This window comes from Sinohyriopsis cumingii, chromosome 14 (genome assembly GCF_028554795.1).
Source record: "Sinohyriopsis cumingii isolate HCF-2022 chromosome 14, ASM2855479v2, whole genome shotgun sequence".
In the NCBI taxonomy this organism is placed as follows: domain Eukaryota; kingdom Metazoa; phylum Mollusca; class Bivalvia; order Unionida; family Unionidae; genus Sinohyriopsis; species Sinohyriopsis cumingii.
In genome coordinates this window covers 19,473,878-19,495,449 of record NC_142974.1, presented here as the reverse complement: position 1 = coordinate 19,495,449, position 21,572 = coordinate 19,473,878, and the positions used below count along the sequence as shown (strand labels likewise).

Sequence of the window (21,572 nt, the reverse complement as noted above, 5' to 3'; positions counted from 1 at the left end):
GGGTGGAAACAAAATATCCCCCCCCATCAGAATTTTCGTTTTTTTTTTCATGGACCCCCCCCCCCCTCCACAAAGGAGAGGTGAACAAAATAAAAGCTGTGAGAGCCTTAGCTCATCATCTCAGAAGAGTACTCCAGGGTCCCGTGACTTTATTGGACCAGCTTCTTCGGCAGCCTGTGAGAGCCCTCCAAAAGTGCAACTGGGCATTCAAGGAGCTGATCACCTCCCTTCGGAAAGGTGGACATGTCAAACACTCCTAATGTTGTGGGCAGCTTGCTGCTCCCTCAAAAAAGGAGGTGATGCACCACTCACCTTGTCCCCAGTGAAGCAGGTTGCTCCCTTCCGTTTGGGAACTGGAGCATCATTCATGACATGACGCAGTCCACAAGCATGTTGCTCCATCCAGTTGTTTTAGCGTTTCAGTTCTTTATGGTAATAGCAACCAAATTTTAATGTAGCTGTTTTCAGTTATCATTTTTCAGTGCAAGACAGGCAATATATGGCTGTCAGAGTAACTGGTGGAGGAAGAATTCTGGAAAACCTGGTAAAACTCACCTACTCAAGAAATTTCTGCTGGCAAGCTTTCTCATATCCACATTGGCAAATCCAGGGACTTGAACCCATGCAGATGGAGGTGAGATGGCAATGATTAGACATCTCATCCACCCAGTCTTTTAATAAATCAAACGAAGAAAAAAATCAAAATGTTCTTACTGTAAACGATGATTATCAGCAGCAGCAACATCACCAAAATCAGATGGTTGTATCCTCGAGAAACTGGAATTAATAAATATTTTAATAATTGCTCATATTTAGGAATTCTTTCATGCGTACCCTACCCTGTGATACTTTTATTTTAAAAATATTGTGTCAGCTAAATCAAGAAATTAATATTTATAAAAGGGACTTCTGTATTATTGACGAATATTCAAAACAGAAAGTGAAAAAAGTTTGGTTGGTATTATCCACAACATTTGTACAGCATTTAATTCCAAATGGATATTACACAAAATTTCAATTTGACACAAATATTCTAGAGAGACTAATACACTATTCCCATAGTGAGATTGTTAAACTATTCTCACTTTTTAATATTCATACCTCAATCAAACTGCATATTTGTATATTTGTATAATGATTCCTCAGAGCTACAAATATTGTGATTAAGAAACATTGCTGCATTATGTAAACTATTATTATATCAAATGTTATGCTGTCTCTATATATATAAGGTAAATTTTTTTACGAAAGGTTGCACAGTGCATGAAATCAAAATTCGATTGAAATAATTCAGTCAAGATGGCTACTCGCTAGAGTACATGGCATTCAGGTAATACTGATTACCAGACAGCATGGCAATCATTCAGATAACAGTGGAAAATTACAGCAAATTAAAACAATATGATTTTTAAAACTCTAATTGTCTTAAAAGCTTACTTACATTTTCTTCAGGTTTCTATTTTGAGTTTTTAGCTGTTTGCAGAAGAATTTTTCTATTACTCTTCCTACATAATTGTCAATTCGCTTGCCTCATTTACTGAAAAGATTGGAATATTTAGTAGAAGTCTAAATAATGTCTTTTCATAATTGTATATTTTTTTCAATGAGGACATTCATAGATGTCGAAACTGTAGCTCATGACTCTTTCATATAGCCTTACTATGGCATTCGATCTTAATATGCATTTTTTCTTGAAGTTTACAAAGGTAAAGTTACCAACACCCCCCACACACACACATACACCAGCAAAAGAAGAAAAAGAACAATGCATCTTGTATGACATCCAAGTGAGCACACTAATAATTTCATCAAAGGTAAGAATGTAGATACTGATGGGTGTTTAAATGCTGTTCAAAACAGAAAATTGAAATGATTATCTATTCTACTGAACTTCTATGAACAATGATGAGTATATGTGCTACTTTCACTTAGTTATTTGTGTATGTATTTATTGTCTCGACCTTATTTGGATAAAAATGTTAAAAAATGAGATTTTTTGTTTCCTTTAAAAAAAGCTAAATAAAAAGATTCAGTGAATTTTGAGAACATTTATTTAGGTCATCCACATACGAATAGAAGTAAGACTAATAAATTTCATCTTTTTCTGCCTCGAGCGGTTTATGCATAATCTTGGTAACAATTTTTTTTTAAATGAACAATTCCAAACAGTTTTAAAATATCTAAAAAATTAAAATAAAATATGGCTGTAATGCCCTGAAAAGATAATTAATGGATAGGTCATCTACATAAGCAGACAAATAAATCTAGCAAAAATGTTTTTGTATAAGTTGAATGGTTCTTACCTAGTGTTGCTAGAAATGTTCTCGAGACAGTCATCTGCAGAAGGCAAATGAAGTTCATTTGAATTGTTTATATACATATATGCCTGCATTGATCAGACTTCATTGCTATTTAGTTATTTTTATAACTTTCATCAGAGTGCAGAGTATACTTTTTTATTCAAACAAATATAGTCTAAAGTTGAAGTCATGTAATAGACTTTTCAGAACTTGTAGACCTTAGTTGGTACAATAGATTAAACTACTAATTGTTTATATATATATCTCACTCTAATAATTGGAGATATAAACCTTAATATTTGTTAGAATTTGTTTTCTTTGCATTAATGTATAATTAAATAAATAAAAATAAATAAAAAGAATTAAACCTATATTTTGTTATATAATTATTTTTTTTATAGAAATAACTGAACTTAATATTTTGAGAGAATTCATGAAGTCTGTATATATATATGTGTGAGTGAGAGAGAGATCATTTTGCGATGATCCTCCATTTGAATGAAATATATCTACATACATCGCATCCCACTGTATCAATGTAATTTTATTCCAAGGTTTAATGAGCCTATAAACAGAGGGGGAGTTATTTCATGAATTAATAGTGATTTGTTTCTTCAGATTTTGGTATTTTAGTGCAAAAAATTTAAGTGAAAGTAAAATTAAAACCTAGCTGAAACTGTTTTCTTATTATTGCAATGAATGTCAAGTAAGTTCACATGGTTGTATAGTTCAAGTCAAATGGATCATGCAGGCATCGAAAACCGACTATTTCAGTAATGGGTGTCATTTTTTAGACTTTGATTCTATGTACCTCTAAGTGGCAAGTATTCACTTAATTTGGATTCATATACATCCATATTCCATTGGAGGGTCATTATTTAGACACAGTGAAAGCTACGCGTATTGATAAACAAATTCGTACTACCCTCGATTGTGACAATTATACTCGAAGCACTCCTATTTTGACCCAAGTTTAATACATGGCCACCATTGTAAAAGTCCATAGCGATAGATAATCTTCATCTGGAAGTTTCTTGGTGACAGTTAAGGTGTAGACCTTTCAATAATCAGGATTGAATATATTTTGGCTAAAGAAAATTAGTGCTAAATTTTAAAAGAACAATTTATGTTTAATTTAAAATTAATAAATGCACATATGTAACCCATGTGATTTATACTATGGTCTACATGTAAGACCTCGACGCTGATAATTATATTTAGGGTGTCTAGATGCCCTAAACATAAATATCAGCGTCGAGGTCTTACATATAGGTCGAGCATTGATATTTATGTTTTGTCGGACTAAAACATAAATAACATGTGATACATGTTACATTGTAGGACTAGCGGCAACTTTGTATTGTCGGAACACGGGGTGGGGGGAGCAGTACATGTAGACAATTTCTTTACGACAGATTCAGGGTCAACACTTCACGTCAATGAAAATGCCAGGGAGACAGATACAGTTTTTTTCCAAAACAAATATTCAAGTCATTGGTAGCTGAAACAAACATATGCCAAAAAACAAAGTAGCGATAAGTCTGATCTGAAGTGGTTACATACTTTGGTTGCAGAAATAAATGCATTTCAAGCAGTCTTTTGTGGCCATTTAAAAATCTTGTTGTTGTTACTGCTATTGAATGGATGCTCATATCAGCAAGACTTCTGAATCCTATATTAAATTGGTACTAATGTGAAATCCAACAGGGTCACCTCAGTAGCCATCTTGAAACTTGTGTGTTATCGCTACTCCTCATGAATAGGAGTCACATTGCCATGGGGTTTTCATCACAAGACTTCTTATAATGGTCTGTTTTCCATCTGTTCATTAGCACAACTTTGTTATTGTTACTCATCATAAAGTACTTTAAGAATTGATTTGCATACATTCATCCCATGGTTTGGTTGGTCCTAAATGAAAATTGTGTCAGCCAGATATCTAGTTTGGCTGCCACTGTGCCCATCTTGGAAATCATGTTATCTTCGACAATGATCATATCAACATGAGGTTTTCACTAAAAGACTTTTTACATAGTTGCTGCTGGATAAAAATAATGTCAGTCTGACTTCACATGAGACCTGTCAAAATTATGGTTATTGCTACTTCTGAATGGAAATTCATATTGACATGGGGTTTTCACCAAAAGGCCAAGTTTTTGAATTATTTACTGGCAAAACAGCTGAGATATTTGGAGTGTTGTCATTATCTTTTATAGTAGCTAGCTGAAACTGAAAATTCAAAGGTTAAACACCGTTCAGCCACAAATAAGTCATCAAAATAATTTTGTTTAAATGTATGGTTCAGCTGCAAAAGTCTGCAAAAATTTAGCCGTTGACCAATTGCTATTGAGAGGGCTCCATAACATTCTAAACATTTTCCTTTTTATTCCAAGCACAGACTTTCAAATTTTTATCAGATGTTATCAGACACAAGGAAATATTCTTTAATTGTTTTTACTAATTTAATGAACAGAAAATAGAGTAACAAAAAATTAATTTTGTTCCATGCAGTTTTTCTTGGTGCTTATGTTATTAATGTATCATATTCGAATCCGTTATAAAGAGATTCTTGTTTCAGGTGAAGATCAAGTGGTGCACTTCAAGGCTCAAGTAGCATTAAAAGGGCAGTGCGCAGATGTGAATGGTTGTCCTGGTGTAGTAAAGATCGAAAGACTTACAAATGTTGTTAATGGTGCAACCTATAGAGTCAACAACTATATGGACAATGAGAACCCAGCAAGGATGTAAGATTGATATTATCTATATTAGTTTTAATAGATCTTTTATCTCAGATTGTGTTCAGATTTTTTGGTGCATCTTAAATATAGGGTTTTGTGTGTGATTAGCTTGCAAATACTATTGGCTCCATTTTGTGATCAGACTTGGTTTATGAACATATTTTATAGATTTTGGATGTGTTCAGCTATGATCAATAATTGCATGAATTGATTGAGCTTGTGAGCTCTATAAGGGCTACATTTGTTAACAGATTGTGAACAGACTTTATATATAACCTTATTTGACTGAATTCTTGGGTGATTGCAAATGATTGTAAAACCAGTTATTTAAAAAAATTACAATGCATACATTTCAATACAACCATATGCAGTGTAATACACTTTATAGATTAAAATGAATAATTTATAATTTATAACTGTGTTTGCATAAGCATTGATCATCATGATTATGTATACCTGGGATATGTGGAGAAAAAATTATACATTCGTTTTTACTTGCTCTAAATAAAAGAAAAGGAAAGAAAGTGGAAAAAGGACCTTGTTTAGAATATGAGAGAGTGAGGTTGTTTTGTGAAGTTTTTTATTTACGGAATATTGCCAGGTCAGTTGGAATTTCTTACTATGTGATCCTCGTAATGACTACTACCTGTAAATCACCTCTACATTTGTACAAATTGTTCACATACTTGTTATGTTTATATTCCTACCACAAGGTGGAGCATATTATCTACCATATTTGTGTTACCAATTTTGTTTTTGCACAATAGAATCTTATTGATTTGTAGTACTACAACAATGAAATATCCGGGATATAATCTGCGCTTACATAAATTTACATAAAATGACAGATGTAGTTATGGCTCATCAATTTCTAGCTCAATACAAATATTTTCGAGTATCAGCAACAAGCTGAAGTAAACTAGCTGAAACATGATAGAGTTAAGAAGTTGAATTCCTGTAGAAACATCCATGTAAAGTTTCACAAAGATAACCGTTTTTCTGTTTTTAAATTATTTATTATTTATTTGTCTTATCAGTTTTGTATTTGCCTTTGAAAAAGGTTTGGTCTCACTAGAGTACATCCTATTTGAGTGCCGCTCAGTGAGGTGCTGAAGAAAAAAAAATTCTCATTAGGGCTAATCTGATTAGGGCGCGAAAAAATCTCACTAGGGCGTGGAGAAAAAAATTAAGTTCAACACGATTGAATTGCCATCACGTTTGATGTTATATATAACATATAATAGTTTGATGTTATATATAACATATAATAATATATATAATGTTATATATATATATATATATATATATATATATATATATATATATATATATATATATATATATATATATACATATATATATATATATATATATATATATATATATATATATATATATATATATATATAAACGGCGGTCTTGTCACCATTAGAAAATAATTACTAGACAGAAACCAGTGAACCATCAGTACACATAATTTTATACAACTATTATACCTTACACCGGTTTATTCTTTTTTGTACACAAATAAACAAGTAGATAAAAATTGTAATGCAAATTAAAATATATAAAGTGGTCATTCCTAGCACAAACATGATATTACATGAATAAAATATAAAACAATATAGATACATATATAACAGAAACACAGTACTGTAATAGATTGATCCTTGGTCAAGAACACTATAATTTAGAGACCATGTTATAGAAACCAGTCGCAAGACCTAGTGTCTGAAGAAGGAAGTATATGTCATAAAGAAATATACCGGGAAGGAAAACAAAGAAACCAGCTCCAGGGACAGTATGAGTACGACACATCATAAAATAATAAAATGCAAAATCAATGACCAAACACCCCGAACGAGAATAATAAATACTTTGTTTCTTCAAAATTCTTTTGATTAGTTCGCGCTCTAGTGATACTAGTTCTTCGCACTCTAATGGGATGTGCCCTAATAAGATTAGCTCTTGTAGAACAAAAATATTTTTTGAGCTCTATTGGGATAAGCTCTAATGGTTTGCGCTCTAATGAGACGTTACCTTGAAAAAGACTCATGAAAGAGTCGAAATCACTCAGGCTAACTCGGTAAAAATAGGAGTCCCACCATCAGAAGTTGCAGTCCCTTCTTTCCTACAGAATCAACACAGATGTGAGTGCATCTATTTTTAGATGGAGAGGTTTTCATAATGCAATCACTCACTATAATATAGCTTCATTACAACAGTCCATTGACAATATCGCAAATTTATGGTTTATTTATTTGTATACGTACTTGTAGTAATTTCAGGCAAATAAATAGTATCTGATTTGCTGTTTTTTCCCATATTTTCGCAAATATGTGTCAAGTCAGAAAACAGCTTAGACCTTAAAGCACATTTTGTGAATTCCACAGCATAGCATTGTCCCATACGTTTCTTACCTACATTATTTGCATTTTAAAGTTAAATCTTTAATAAAATAACCCATAGGCTTTGTTTTTCAATGATTTGTATATTTTTTTCTGAATATATTTACCCAATGATTTAAGAAAACAGATAATCTAATAAACAAGTACATCCCAGACTTAGCGAAGTCCACCATTATTTCCCGTCTACTGGCTCACTTACAGTTTCAAACTAATTTTATGACGAATTAGTGTATAAGAGGCAGTTAATATACATCCAGATCACCGATTCTGATCTTAAAACACAAGTTTGTATGTTTTATCATCAGAGGATAGCATGCAGGCAATTAATAGTTGCTAACTTACTCGGAAAAGGGTTCATGGTAAATCAGCTATCGAAACATAATGCTTGTGAATGGACAAGAGTTTGTTTGTCAACGTAATTGATATAAAAACTAGTCCTGGCTACTGATGCCTTGATGAATACATCTCGCTACAACACTAGAACTAACCGGGCTAAGGCGAGGGGCATTTAAACAAAATTGTTATGGTCAGTCAACGTACCTCTTAAATAATCACAGGGCAAAGTCTTTTTTGCTTTCATGACAGAAGAAGGCGAAGTTTACATTTTTAGGTGACTTGTCACCCACTTACGAATGGCATTTTGTCTAAGTCTCAACATGTCTTGATTCTGAGGTCACGCGCACTGCTTATTCCGCTATATTCAGAAATGAACACAACAACGAAAGATAAATTTGTTTATTTGATGTACTTTCATAAATGATCACATGTTCATCTCTGGGTTTCTGCCTCTCAATTCAATTAATGTAAATATCAGTACATTTTCCTACTCGGCTGCCAGTCAAAGCCTTTGAACTTTCCGCCCAGCGATTGCATCATGTTTTTTTTTATGTATTCTTATAAAATGGCAACATGCATGTACATCAATGGGTCTTTCAGTCACTGAATTCTGTCATTGTAAATATCAGCACAGCTAATTGATCAACACATTTTCCCACAAAGCAGGTGGCTGAAGCAGTATTGGCAAGTCTTTGAATTTTGCCGCACACCTATTACATGCGTACAGAGGACTCCCGCTTCAGTGATTTTCTACATCCCGGATCAAAAATTGGCGTCCAAATATGCGTAATTAAGCCTTTCTGATATATAAGAACACAAAACATCTTACAATGATCTGTAATCGTTCATTGATGACAGAGTTGATTCCAAAAAAATTGACAAACTGTGACAAGAGGTAGAGGTCTCACAAGGATTTTAAAACTAGGAGTTCAGGACTCCTTTTTTGGTAAATAAAAGGAGTCCCATAAGCAAAAGTTGCAGTCCTCTACCAGATGCATATTAGGCATACCTCATGTGGCTAAATTTCCAGATGAGAAGAACCAGTTGTTGTCATTGAGTTTAATTTTCTAACTTCGTTACACACTGACATACAGCTCTTGTTTGTCCATTAGAGTTATGTCAGGCAAAGGAAAGGTCTTATTCCACAGCTGAACTAATACTTATCCAAATTTGCAAACAGCATTTTGTCTAACTCTCAACATGTCTTGATTTCGAGGTCACATGCACTGCTTATTTGGCTACACTTGGAAATGAAAACAATAATGAAAGGTAAAGTTGTTAACTTGTTGCACTCTTAAACACGTGCACATCACTGGGTCTTTCTACCTCTGAATTCAGTCAGTGCAAATATCAACACATTTTCCCACCACTCAGCAGCTTGTTCAAGTCTTTCTTCTAATGTACTCTTACAGTAACAGCATGTACATTTTCTCATTGTAAAATGATCATTAATCAACACATCTTCTCACTCATCACGTGGTTGAAACAGAACTGGAAAGCAATTGAATTTGCCACTGAGCTACTGCTTGCGGATGGAGGACTTCTGCATAAGTGGTTTTCTGCGTCCCAGATAAAAAAAATTGCATCCAAATATGCTTGATTAAGCGTATCCAAGACCTCTGCAAGAGGGGCCATAAAATTCTCACCTGGTTCATTCACTATTCTTTTGCCATGAGTCTTCATGCATCATATTTATATATGATCTTGATCTAATATATTATTTTTCATGAAGTTCCAACAATGACAGTAAATCAAATGCTCTAATGTTTATTGCAGAAATGTATCACTCTTTTACAGTGATATACACATTACACCTAAACAGCAGTGCTGTCTCAACTTGTGAATAAAAGGCAGTCCTTCATAAGAGACAGCTAATAAGCTGTCATATCGTTCATCAGCTGATGTGACTGCTGTATGGTATTTGTTTTTGACATTGCTTGTAATATTTATTCATATAAAAATTCAAAGAACCTTCATTGATTATATTGATCGGTCTTCAGCAGCATCTGAAAATAAATATGAGAGGACCCTGAATCATTATTGTGATTATCTAATTGAATTTGATTATTCATGACTGATTCAGGTTTTTCTTCCCAAGTTGTACATATACTATGAATACAAACTTTAAAATACTGTAAACTGAAATTTGAGCTTTAATAAGGAATTGAAAATGTAAATTGCTTTAGTATTCTACATTTTCTGTTTCAGGCGGTTTGGGGATGAAGTCGGAAGATATGCAATGGAGAGAATTGGTTCAACGCCAACATACAACTTGATTACTTATAACTGCGAACATTTCGCAACATTAAGCCGCTATGACCAACCATTTTCTCGACAGGTCAGAAACTTCCCATATTTTATTCTTTGTTAGATAGAATCAAATCATCTGATGAAAAGTCCTGACACGTTTGCAGATCCACCAACCCTTATGATTTTGCCGCAAGTCTAATGAAAGGGAAAAAAAATAAGCCTCTTTAGAAAGTTTTGATAATCAGTGCAGCAGAATAAAAAGGAATGTTCAGATTGTTCTGAATGAAGGCAGGAAGGGACACAGTTACGTTTATTGGACAACATGTGTTTATTTGAGAATGTCACGTGGCGGGAGTCTCACATTGTGATTGCCTTCATAATGGTGGCACACACCAGTTTAATATTTTGCATAGGGGTTTTAATTTTAAAGAAAAAGAATTTCTCCAGGTTTCCTCACTTGTTATACTATTTTAAAAAGAAATTGTATATCTTAGGTATTGTTCAAAGAATGTTTAATTCCCTTCTGTTTGGTGACTATGATTGGTGGGTGTAATCACAGGAATCTGATGTTTTGTCAATAAAGTACGATGAACTCTCTGACAGCACAAAATCACCATATCAGTAGGCCTACTATAAATTAACACAAGGAATGCATGCGTGATCACATCCTCTGCTCAATTCAACTTTTGTCACGTGCTTTTTTATCGCTTCAGAATCACCAAATGACTGTAAAGCTACACATATCCATTCAAAATACAGTAATGTACCAACGCATAACTCTCTGACAACCATCACATGAATCTAATCCAGTGAATTTATTTTATTTTCACCATAAAGGTCACAAAGTCTTTCCATCAGGCAAAGTAGCCAATTCTACCACAGGATGAATAACACATCATAAAATGTTTAACATTGCCTTTTTTTTCTTCAGACTATCATATGAGAATTTTATATAAATTTCCTGAACAGAAATATCTAGGTAAAGTTAGGGTAGTAGAAATGATGGTTGATGACGTCATCACACTTCTACTCTTAAAGCCGAGAAGGATAGTGGATTAGGTAGCATTAGAAGATAACACAGACTCTGTTCCGTAATTGGTATGAGTATTAGACCCTTTCACTTATTTACTGCAGGGTAGAATCTGGTGAAATAGGCTACTTCTGCCAGATGGTGTCCTGTAGAAAGACTTTGTGACTGTAATGGTTCAAATAAAGGTTAATTCATTGGATTAGATTCATGCGATAGTTGTCCCAGAGTTATGCATTGGTACGTTGCTGTATTTTGAATGGATATATGTAGCTTTTCAGTCTTTTGCCATTCTGAAGTGATATAAGACATGTGACAAAAGTTGAATCGAGCGGAGGCTGGGGTGACCCTTGCACTCCTTGTGTTAATTTATAGTACCAATAAGGTGATTTCATATTGTCAAATATTTCATCATACTTGATTGATAAAACGTCAGACTCCTGTGATGTAATATGGGTTATAGAGTAAACAGATTGGCCTTAATTCAGATGTGCACCTCCCAAAAACTGCTAGCTCCACTTGGTTATTTTCACTTCATGGACTTCAGCAGTAAATTGTAAAAAATAGAGCGTTTAACTTTATTTTATTTTATATATTTGGTAATTCATTCATTGCACTTGCAGAAGCTGGTATTGTCTTGTCTGGCAAAATGTATTTTCCCTAATTTGATATCTGATAAAAGATAGTGTACTTTAGACTAATTCAGGCTGATTTTTTTAGCACAAGGGAGTCATTTTAGTTATTGGTATGCTTAGATCATGTACAATTTCCATAAATACAATATCCAAAGTAATTTCAGTCACGGTACATGAAAGTAAGATAGAGGCATATCAACATTCTTTCCATGTGCATGTTGCCAATGTAAACAACTTCACCTTACACTCACCGCTCTCTCAGAAGTTCATTACATCTGTATAGCGCCCCCAATGTAGCTATGCGCAAGCAATTTGGGATAACCCTAATATGCTTTAGAAAATAAACATTATATTTGGAAATCAAAACAGGTCTATTTTTTGCACCATATCCTGTGTTCAAGTTATAATGTCTTGCATAGAATTATTGGTTTTTATGCCAAGTTTTAAAAATTCCAAATCTTATGTATCTGTCCCATTTCCTTGAACATGGCAAGGTATAATAGTCACTTCTTCAGCACTGGGTGCGTGAATAATTGTAAAGTTATAAATTAAAGTTTTTCAGTGGAGTTTATTCATTTGTTTTGCTATGGGTATCATGATTCATGCTCTTTGACGTCTCTCTATCCCACACTTGACACTATTTGAACATTCCGACTCGAAAACCGTGTAGGGATGTTTTCCTTCGCTTCCGCGCTTTGACCATTAAACCTGGGTAGTCTCCAGTCTGACCATCCATTGTTGTCTCATCCTCCTACAAAGATGTGCTCAAGATTAGTTAAGCTGAACGAAGCCTATGTCAATTTGCATCATATCAGGCAAAGCCTGATACCGAAGCCTGAAGAGACAGAGAATGTCAGAATGTTACAAGTCACTGAAGACCTGATAGTAGAGCTCTTCAGAGAGGAAATAAACAGGGAAAAAGAAGAATGGGCAGAGAAGTACAGACTTCAGAAACAACAATGAGAACAGAGAGAGCGGCAGCAACAGCAGCAGGAACCTGACAGAGGTTTTATTGACTGTCGTGTCGACACCAAAGAGTTCTCCTTCTCTTTCCGAAGAAGCAAACCCTATTCTGTGAGAAAGTCTGCCACCAGACGAGGTTGCATTCTTAGATCCTAAAAGATTGCCATCACTTTGTTCACACAAAAACAATAACCCTTTTTCAGGGCTAGCCCATACTCTCAAAAAGAAATAATCATTTCATTGCCTATGCTAGGTTAGTCAATTAGAAAAAAATTAGAACTGCGTCTATAAGCACATGATTTCTTTATCTGGGTTTAGAAAGTGTGACTCGAAGTCCTTTGTTTCCATCAAAAAATCTAAAATAGTGCTTGTTAGTAAAAAAAAGTGAGCGAGTGTTTCTTTTAGGTCCGCACGTTTTTGGTCATTATCTAGATACTGTAAGATTTGGGTCTTAGGGGATCTTTTCCTTCACGTCCGTGCTTCAAGTATAAATACGGAGCACTCATCAGTCTGGCTACCCATTGTCAACGAGACAAGTAAACGAAGATGAGCAGCAGAATCAGTAAGCTATTGGAACTCCAGATGCATCTGGAGTACACCCATCACCTATTGAATGAGCTGGCTATGGAGGCTATAGCAGAGGAAGCCCGGATAGAAGAAGAGGAGGAGAAGAAGAAAAAGAAGAAGGAAGAGGAGAAGGATATGATAAAAAGGAATCCTGCCTCACGTCATGGTAAGACCTGTGTGTTAGGTTAAGCCAGAGGCAAGGACACCTCCACAGGTACCACCAGCAACACAGCCACAACCACAGTCACAACAACAACAACCACAGCCACAATGTATTCCACTAGTACAAAGGCCAGTAGAGGTACCTGTGGAAAATAGGAGGCCACAACATCCACAACAGCATCCACGGCTCTGGCATAGAGGACAGGAAAACTTCAGGGACCCAGTAACTGAAGACTGGGATTCTGAAGCCAATCATCCCCTGTCTGCTCTTCCCACAATTCGACTGAACTGGGAGAACGATTTGAGTAGAAGATGTGTCTGCCGTGCCAGGCTGAGGAGGTGTCACCACTAACAGATGTATCTGGAGTTCCTGAAAAAACAGCCCTTGTCAGGGCTAACCAAAGCTCTAAAAAAGAAACACTATTCCATTTGACAATGTGTGAGTGTGGATTAGTGTGATTATAAACATTTACTCCATTCCTGGTGTGTTTGCATGTGTGTGTATGTGTGTGTTTGTAAGCGCTCATGTACGTTTGTGTGAATGGTAAATTATTAGGGTTTTGTATGGGCTCACGTATGTTTGTGTGGATAGTAGATTATTGGGATTTGTATGAGCTCACTTGCATTTATTTGGATAGTAGATTGTGGTGGAAAGACTAGAGAAGGAATGGAAATATCCAGTTAAAAGGATTTTGTGACCAGACAAGTGACGAGTGTGAAATTAGCTATGGATCTCCTTGACAGTATGTTAGAAGAAGAAGTGAAAAAAATAAGAGGATTCATTGACTCTCCCTTTCTGAGAGTAGTAGCTTGAAGGAAGCTCTGGATAATGTAACGATAGTGAGATGCTTCCTAGAAGATATCTTGGTGTTGAGTGAGTGATCATATGTGAAATGGGGTTTAGACCAACCTATAAAAGCCGAGGAACTGATGAGATGAGTGCTGACCCAGGAGGTAAAGAACATAAAAGAAAAGTGGTCAAAGGAAAGGAAATACAAAGAGAATAGAAAGGCAAAAGAAAGCTTTGAGAAACTCAACAATAACTGGATAAGGATACAGGAGAAATTCAGAGCGATAGGTCATCCTGACTGGATGCCAGAGTCAGAAATAAAGAAGAAAAAAGGAATAGTGGGAAAGATAAGGGATGGCTGAAGAAGTGGAGGAAATAGAAGAAGAAGAAGAAACCCAAAGGCCCTTTTTAGGGCCATTCATAGGTCTCAAAAAGAAATTAACTTTCATGCCTAACATTTATTTATATTGTATCAGTGTTTGTCTCTTGTCTGTGTTATATAAATCTCTAGACAATCCCACCATGTTCAATTCCCATTGTCCCCCAGAGTGCCTGTCCTGTATTCCCCATGTTAAATTTCCCATTGAGGCTAGACAGTTCTACCATGTTCAAATCCCATTGTCCCTCTATAGTCCCGCCCATGTTAAAATTCTTCATGTTAAATTCCCCTTGAGGCTAGGGTACAACCCTCCTAGTTTAACACTAAAGTCCCCTTGAGGCTATAGTATCCCACATTACTTCTATTACTGTTTGCTTTAGTTTTAAGTATTACATGTGTATGTAAAGTTCTATACAAGACAGATCTAAAATGTGAACAGAGGATTTAATGTTGGGTCAGCAAGGTTAGGATTCAGATTAATGCTTAACAACTAAATTCTAAATTTTAAAGAACAGATTCAAAAGTTAGGATGGTTTATACCATTGGTTGTGATGGTATATTTTTGTTACCTAGCAATAAGGTTATGAAATATATTATCGTTGGATGGTACAGTAACATTCTTAAAAAGTCAAAATAACTTCCCTTTAGGATTAAGTGTGTGTGTGTGTGTGTGTGTGAGATATGGATTTTTAACATAGCTTTAACAATTTTTCAGTAATATCGCTACTGTGTCTGCACTGTGGCAGTTTACAGTGATGTCTAGCAGTGGAGCATTATTGTGCAGGCATGTAGCATGATGTCCCATCCAGTCGCATTATCCTGACACCAGGCCAACAAGTCCTAACACAAACCTCCTAATGCTGAGTGTCTAACGAGTCAGCTGTTAGTACAATTTTTAGTCTGTGATGTGACTAGCCCAGTGTTTGAACTTGCGAACTCCCACATCTGAGGTGGATACTCTAACCACTAGGCCACAGGAGCGGTCTTGGGATTAAGTTACATAAATACTGTTGTATCACAACACAATTTATTCCAGTAGCTGATGACAAAATGTTTTAAAAAATTGTCAGAAGATTTATATGAACCAAAAGAATGAAAAATGAGTACAAATTATGTATGCAAATGGGATAATTATATTGTAAATAATTTGTAAACAAGAACAATAATAGAGCTAAATGGCATAAACATTGCATGATGTTGTTGTTTTGTCAATGCTGTGAATGGCAGCCAATATAACTTTTGGAGAAAGAACCCACAGGAAAACCCTGATAAAAACTACCCAACCACGTGAAGCTACTTGCAAGGGTTCTTACCCACATAGGCTGGACCCAAGAATTGCACCCGCGTGGGTAGAGGTGAGATGAGGTATGTGCTTAAGGCCATTTGGACACCCAAGCCCCACAAAGAGATTACAAGATAAATAAGCAATCGTTCATATTGGTTTTTATATCAACTAGAGTTGGATTGCTTTGATTTGTGAAATAAGGGGAGATCTTTTTATGGCTGGAGGTAGGAAAGTATACTAAATCTAATGAATGCGTTTATTAGCAGTCCTCAAAACTGTAATATCTACAGCACACAGCAACCCAACTGATGCTAAAATGAATAGCATGACATGATCAGCAAAAATGAGACATTCGTACATTCAATAGTCAGCATAAACTGCATTGAACAATACCAGGAATGGCTGATATTCCTTTATCAGCTAACTTCAAGTACTCTGCAATATTTTATAAGTTTTGTTAATGAATGTATTACATGAAGGATTAGTGGGAGGACTTTGGCTAATTGCATTCTAAATTGCAGAGGAATAAATGTTTTATTTATTGGGTATGTAAAAATACTGAATAAATGATGATGGCATCAGATGAGGCTAGGAAATATAATTTGTGCTAAAGTAGGTCAGAGGATTACATTTCAGCTACATGTTACTGCAAATGAGGCAAGTTCCAATGTCCGGTGCATAGGTGTGTTTGTTTAGTTATTCCCCATTTTAAATTTCACACATGCATATATGCACATGGTTTCGATATCAAAGTTCTTTCAGATTTCGAGGTCTTCTTTAAAACTTTATTTTCATCTTAAAAATAAAACATGTAACATATATGTTACCTTTGACTTGACCTTTGTTGAAGTTGATACAACTGGTAGGAAGTTGTGAATTTTTAAGCAAATTCATAGTAGAACCTACTTTAGAACATCTTTATAACCAAAACAGTTGCACAAACAGTTTATACCACATACAACTGACTTTTGTGTCACTTGTACATGAAATTAGTTATTAGCATAGATAAACATTTCCTTTATGTATATTTTACTTCCACTTGCATACACGGATATTCCATTTGATTTGATTACATAGGCAAAGAAGCTCCCCTGTAAGTCAGCCATAACTCACAAGTCAGAATAAGTTATTTTTATATCTTTATTTTTAGGCTCAGAACCAGGAATTCAATACAAGATGCCTGAGGATGGGTTTGAACATTTGGAATGATTTTAGTAATTGATGACATCTCTAAATGGATACCAGAGACCCTTTTGTGGTATAATACATGTATTACAAATTAAAGGCCAGTAATGATGTTTGTTTCTACAAATGCACACAAGGTTATAACCAAATAAAAAAAGAAGATATGTGGATACGTGTACTTTTAAAGCAGGCTAGATAGAAATTGTAACGTCAAAAATGCCATGTCTCACTGAGGTTAAGGTCAGGCACTAACCTTTACAATCTGTTCACATGCTCTGCACATGCATATTGTCTGTCTAAAGCTTTGCCGGCACAGCTGATCTGGCTGAAGAATGCCTTTCTCAGTAAAAGCTGTTTCCTCTAAGCTATTTGTGTATTAGTATGGGGAGATGTATTAATACATTATCAACGAGAAATATGTGTGTGCAGTATATGACCCTTTGAACCATTGTAAATTGATAAAATTGTAAATATTTGACTAAGTGCTGAAAGCAATGTGTGTTAATGAGGGTCTCAGAAAATACTATAGAACTTAATGTTTGTTAATGCATTGTATTTAAAAAAGGCATTGTCACCTCTGGGGACTCGAGTACTTATTTGGCTCTTTACATTAATCATTTGATGTGGACATATTTCACCATATTCAAAGACAGTATTTGAGTAGAGTAGTCCTGATCCCTGGCATAAAAATTGTTAAAATCAACTGTAACTATCTGTAAGACTACTTAAGTAATGTTTACTTATACCATTATGGTCTACAAGACGCATAGTATTTTCATATACATGCTGTGCGTTTATATTGTGTAAAGGCTACCACGTGCACTGTTGTAAGGTTTAGTCATGCAAAAATGTTTGGATAGGTATGAGTCACTGACTCGACCTTGTAACAAATTGCATGCTACTTTGTTGAACTTAACATGTGAAACATTTTTTGTGCACCTTGTCTTTACTGACCCAAATACACCTATAGATCTGCACGCATCTGATTGATCAACTAGTAATAAAAGTAAGCTTAATGCAGTCATGCATCTGTTATTGTGTGTCATCCATTATTTGTCACCATTGTCTGTTTTCAGCTCTTTCTTAAATGTTGTATAATCAGTTAATTTTTAATTGCATAATCTTGTGTTGAAACATTTCGAATGTTTGTCAGTTTTTCCATTATGCCATTATGTCACAGCTACTTATAATGCAGAAACCTTAATATAAAACATGTTAAACTGAATTTGAGAAACTTCAACTGAAGGTCTTTTAAATTTGTACAAATAATGTCCATCTGCAAAACAGTTTATTTTAAAATGTTATGAGGCAAGGGTTAGATGAAAGTGGACAGACATCTTTATTTATGTCAATTTTATGTATCTATCTCCTCTCTATCTCTTTATATATATATATATATATATATATATATATATATATATATATATATATATAATTTTTGTAAGAACAAATTTTAGCATAGCCATGGGTATATCTGTTTTACTGACTGTAGAAAAATATTTAAAGTATTTTAATTTAAGGATCATTTAGATTAGACATGTGTCTTCACGTGCCGATTCCAGTATAAACTGCTGATGATAAGCTTTACGTTTTCCGTTTGCAAAAGTATCCTTTCAGTTCAAGCACATTTGCAATTATCTGCCATATTGCTTGACTAATAGCTGATCCAGCAAATGGTGATGGTGATGGATGAAAGGCTTTGCAAAAGCTTGACCAGTAGAACTAAAACTGGAGACCCTTGTCATATACCAATATAAAATCATGGATATTCAGTTAGGACATTATTCATTACACCTGAATCCTAGCCTTCTCAAAGATCTGCGTATGGTGGGTAATGGTATATTTAATCTTCTTTCTTTCAGATTCCTGTCTAGCAGTTTAAAGTATGAATGATTCTACAGATGAAGCTGATCTTGCTCTTACAGTGGAAGTTTTATCATGCATACTTTGTACCACTTTCCCTAATAAAAATCATGTGTAAAATGATTATAGTTTTTATTGACTAGAGAGGCATTTCTTTAATAATAATAATAATAATAATGATAATAATAATAATAATAATAATGACCTTATTTAAAGAGGGTAACACAATTAGCTAAGAACTAATCTACCTTGAGGCCCTCATACAAAGGAATTTATTTATTTTAGCTGCATCTCTGAAGCCACTGGATATATTGGGTTTGGAAGAAGGAAATAGAGTGGGCATTTCTAATCTCAACTGGAATACCATTCCAGAGCAGAGTTCCAGAGTATTGGAAACTTGTTTTAAATAACTCCTTATTTGGTTTGGGAATTTTATACTATTTGGTAGACATGGATCACAGGTGGGGAGTATTACCAGGTAGCCTATACTGGAATAGTGATTGTAAATATTCAGGAGCACTATTATGAGATATCCAGTACATTAATTCAGCTATTCTCTTGAATGGGTAATATTTTTAACCTGCCAGCTAAATTTTCCTTGCATTCTTTCTGGATTGATATTAGCCCAAATGCTCTTTTTTGAAGATGTGCCAGCTTTGCTATGTTTTTATTATTTGAATTACCCCATGCTGTATTACAGTAGTCTAAATAGGGTTGTATGTAACTGTTATAAAATAGTTTTATATGCCTTTCAGGGAGAAAATGTCTTATCCTACTGAGAAGCCATAAACTTGAATTGACCTTTTTACTGATATGTTTGATATGTTCAGTCCATGATAGGTTATTATCTACCAGAACACCAAGTAGTCTATCATGACAGACCATTTGCAAATTTTTTATCCTTCCATGTCAGACATAGTTCATCACTATCAAGATTTGTCCTTCTTTGCCGTGTTGAGATAAGTAATATTTTAGTTTTACCAGTATTTACCACCATGCCATTGCATGCGCACCAGTTTTCCAGTTTGTTTAGGGCATTCTATCAAGAAGATTGAAGTTCATGCTTTGTGTTTTGGATGTCCGACAATGTTGTGTCATCTGCATAGAGATCTGTAGATGATATTGAGTACCTTAGTAAAAGTGGTAGGTCATTAATAAATAAAATGAATAGTAATGGACCTAGAATTGAGCCTTGTGGTATTCCATATCTAATTGTTTCAGGTTCAGACAGAACATTATTTATGTAAACATGTGTTTTCTCACTTAAGTAAGAAGTAAACCATCTAACTGTTCTTTCATCACACTGGTAGATTTTCAGTTTCTTTAAAAGGATTTCATGATCCACCATGTCAAAAGCTTTCCTGAAATCTACAAATACAGATCCTATTATTCTACCTTGGTCAAGTGCTTGAAGCCATTTGTCAGTTAGGGAGATCAAGGCAGTCTCATAGGAATGTTTCTATCTAAAGCCTGATTGATTAGGGTGTATCAGCAAGTGTTTGGTTAAATATGACATGAATGAGTCATGGACATGTTTTTCAATTAATTTTGACAAGTTTGGTAGTATTGAGATTGGTCGGTAGTTATCAGCATCATCCTTAGAAACAGGTTTGTGAATAGGAGTTGCTTTTGCAGTTTTCTTTATTTTGGGGACAGATGAAGTTGCAATACTTAAATTAATTATGAATGTTATGCTATCTACAATAGCAGAAGCAGAAGATTTAATGAGTCATGGACCAATCTGATCAATTCCTGTAGCTTTCTTGGTATCAAGTTCACTGAGACATTTTTTAACAAAGTTTTTTATACTGGTGGGATAGAGAAACATACCTCCTTAGAGATTTTGCTGCTGCAGAACTTTTTCAGTTCATTAAAGTCGTTTTCTATCACTGGTTCTTTTAATTTTGTGGTAATGTTGGGGAAAAATAATTGAAAACATTTGTAATGTCAGTGTCATCAGAGTCTATGGTGTCATTTACCAGAAGTGAGTGAGTTTTATTTGTCTGTTTTTTGTGTGTTCCTCCAGTGAGTTCATTGAAGACTTTCCAAATGGAGTTTGTGTTGCTCTTTTTGTTTTCAAGCAATGATTGATAATAAGGTTTTTTTTATAGCTTTTTTAATCATACTTGTTATTTTATTTCTCCACACTTTATATTGTGCATGGTTTCCCATAGCCTTGAATTGGTCTCATGTTTTCATAGCATCTAGGATTTCAGTAGTAAGCCAGTTAGGTTGAATTTCAGTCTTTACTCGATGTACTTTCAGTGGTGCATGCTTAGATACTACATCCATGAATAAGTCAGTTCACACCCTCATGGCTTCATCTATGTCATCCAAATTTTGGATCATATTCCATGAAGTTTATATGGGTCATTGAGAAATTGGTCTTCATTAAAAATTTTGAACGATCTGCAAATGATCGTTTTATGTGTATTTTTCTTATTTTTCTTGCATTTAACCTTTATTGTCAAAAAAGTAGGATAGTGGTCACTAAGACCAACATTTGGTACATTAACACAAGTCACACTGTCTGGTAGATTGGTATAAATGTGATCAATAAGAGTGCTCGATTTTTCTGTTACCCTTGTAGGCTCATTTACCAGCTTGTTTAGGCCTAATGATTTGATAAATTCCATCCAGTTGTTCCTTAGCTGAGTATTGAGAAGGTCCTTATTTATATCTCC

The 21,572-nt window shown here is 34.7% G+C and overlaps 1 protein-coding gene across 3 annotated transcripts in view; it reads left to right on the top strand.

Moving 5' to 3' along the window:
* LOC149783369 (phospholipase A and acyltransferase 4-like) overlaps positions 1-19,008 on the top strand; it is a 60,966-nt gene extending 41,958 nt beyond the window's left edge. For all 3 annotated transcript variants that reach the window (XM_089931596.1, XM_089931597.1, XM_089931598.1), the window contains 4 exons: positions 4,879-5,044; positions 9,991-10,120; positions 16,991-17,098; positions 18,888-19,008. In XM_089931596.1, coding sequence (XP_089787722.1) covers positions 4,879-5,044; positions 9,991-10,120; positions 16,991-17,062 — 368 coding nt within the window. In that variant the 3' untranslated portion in view covers positions 17,063-17,098; positions 18,888-19,008. The remainder of the gene's footprint in view (positions 1-4,878; positions 5,045-9,990; positions 10,121-16,990; positions 17,099-18,887) is intronic.
* Positions 19,009-21,572: the final 2,564 nt, after the last annotated feature.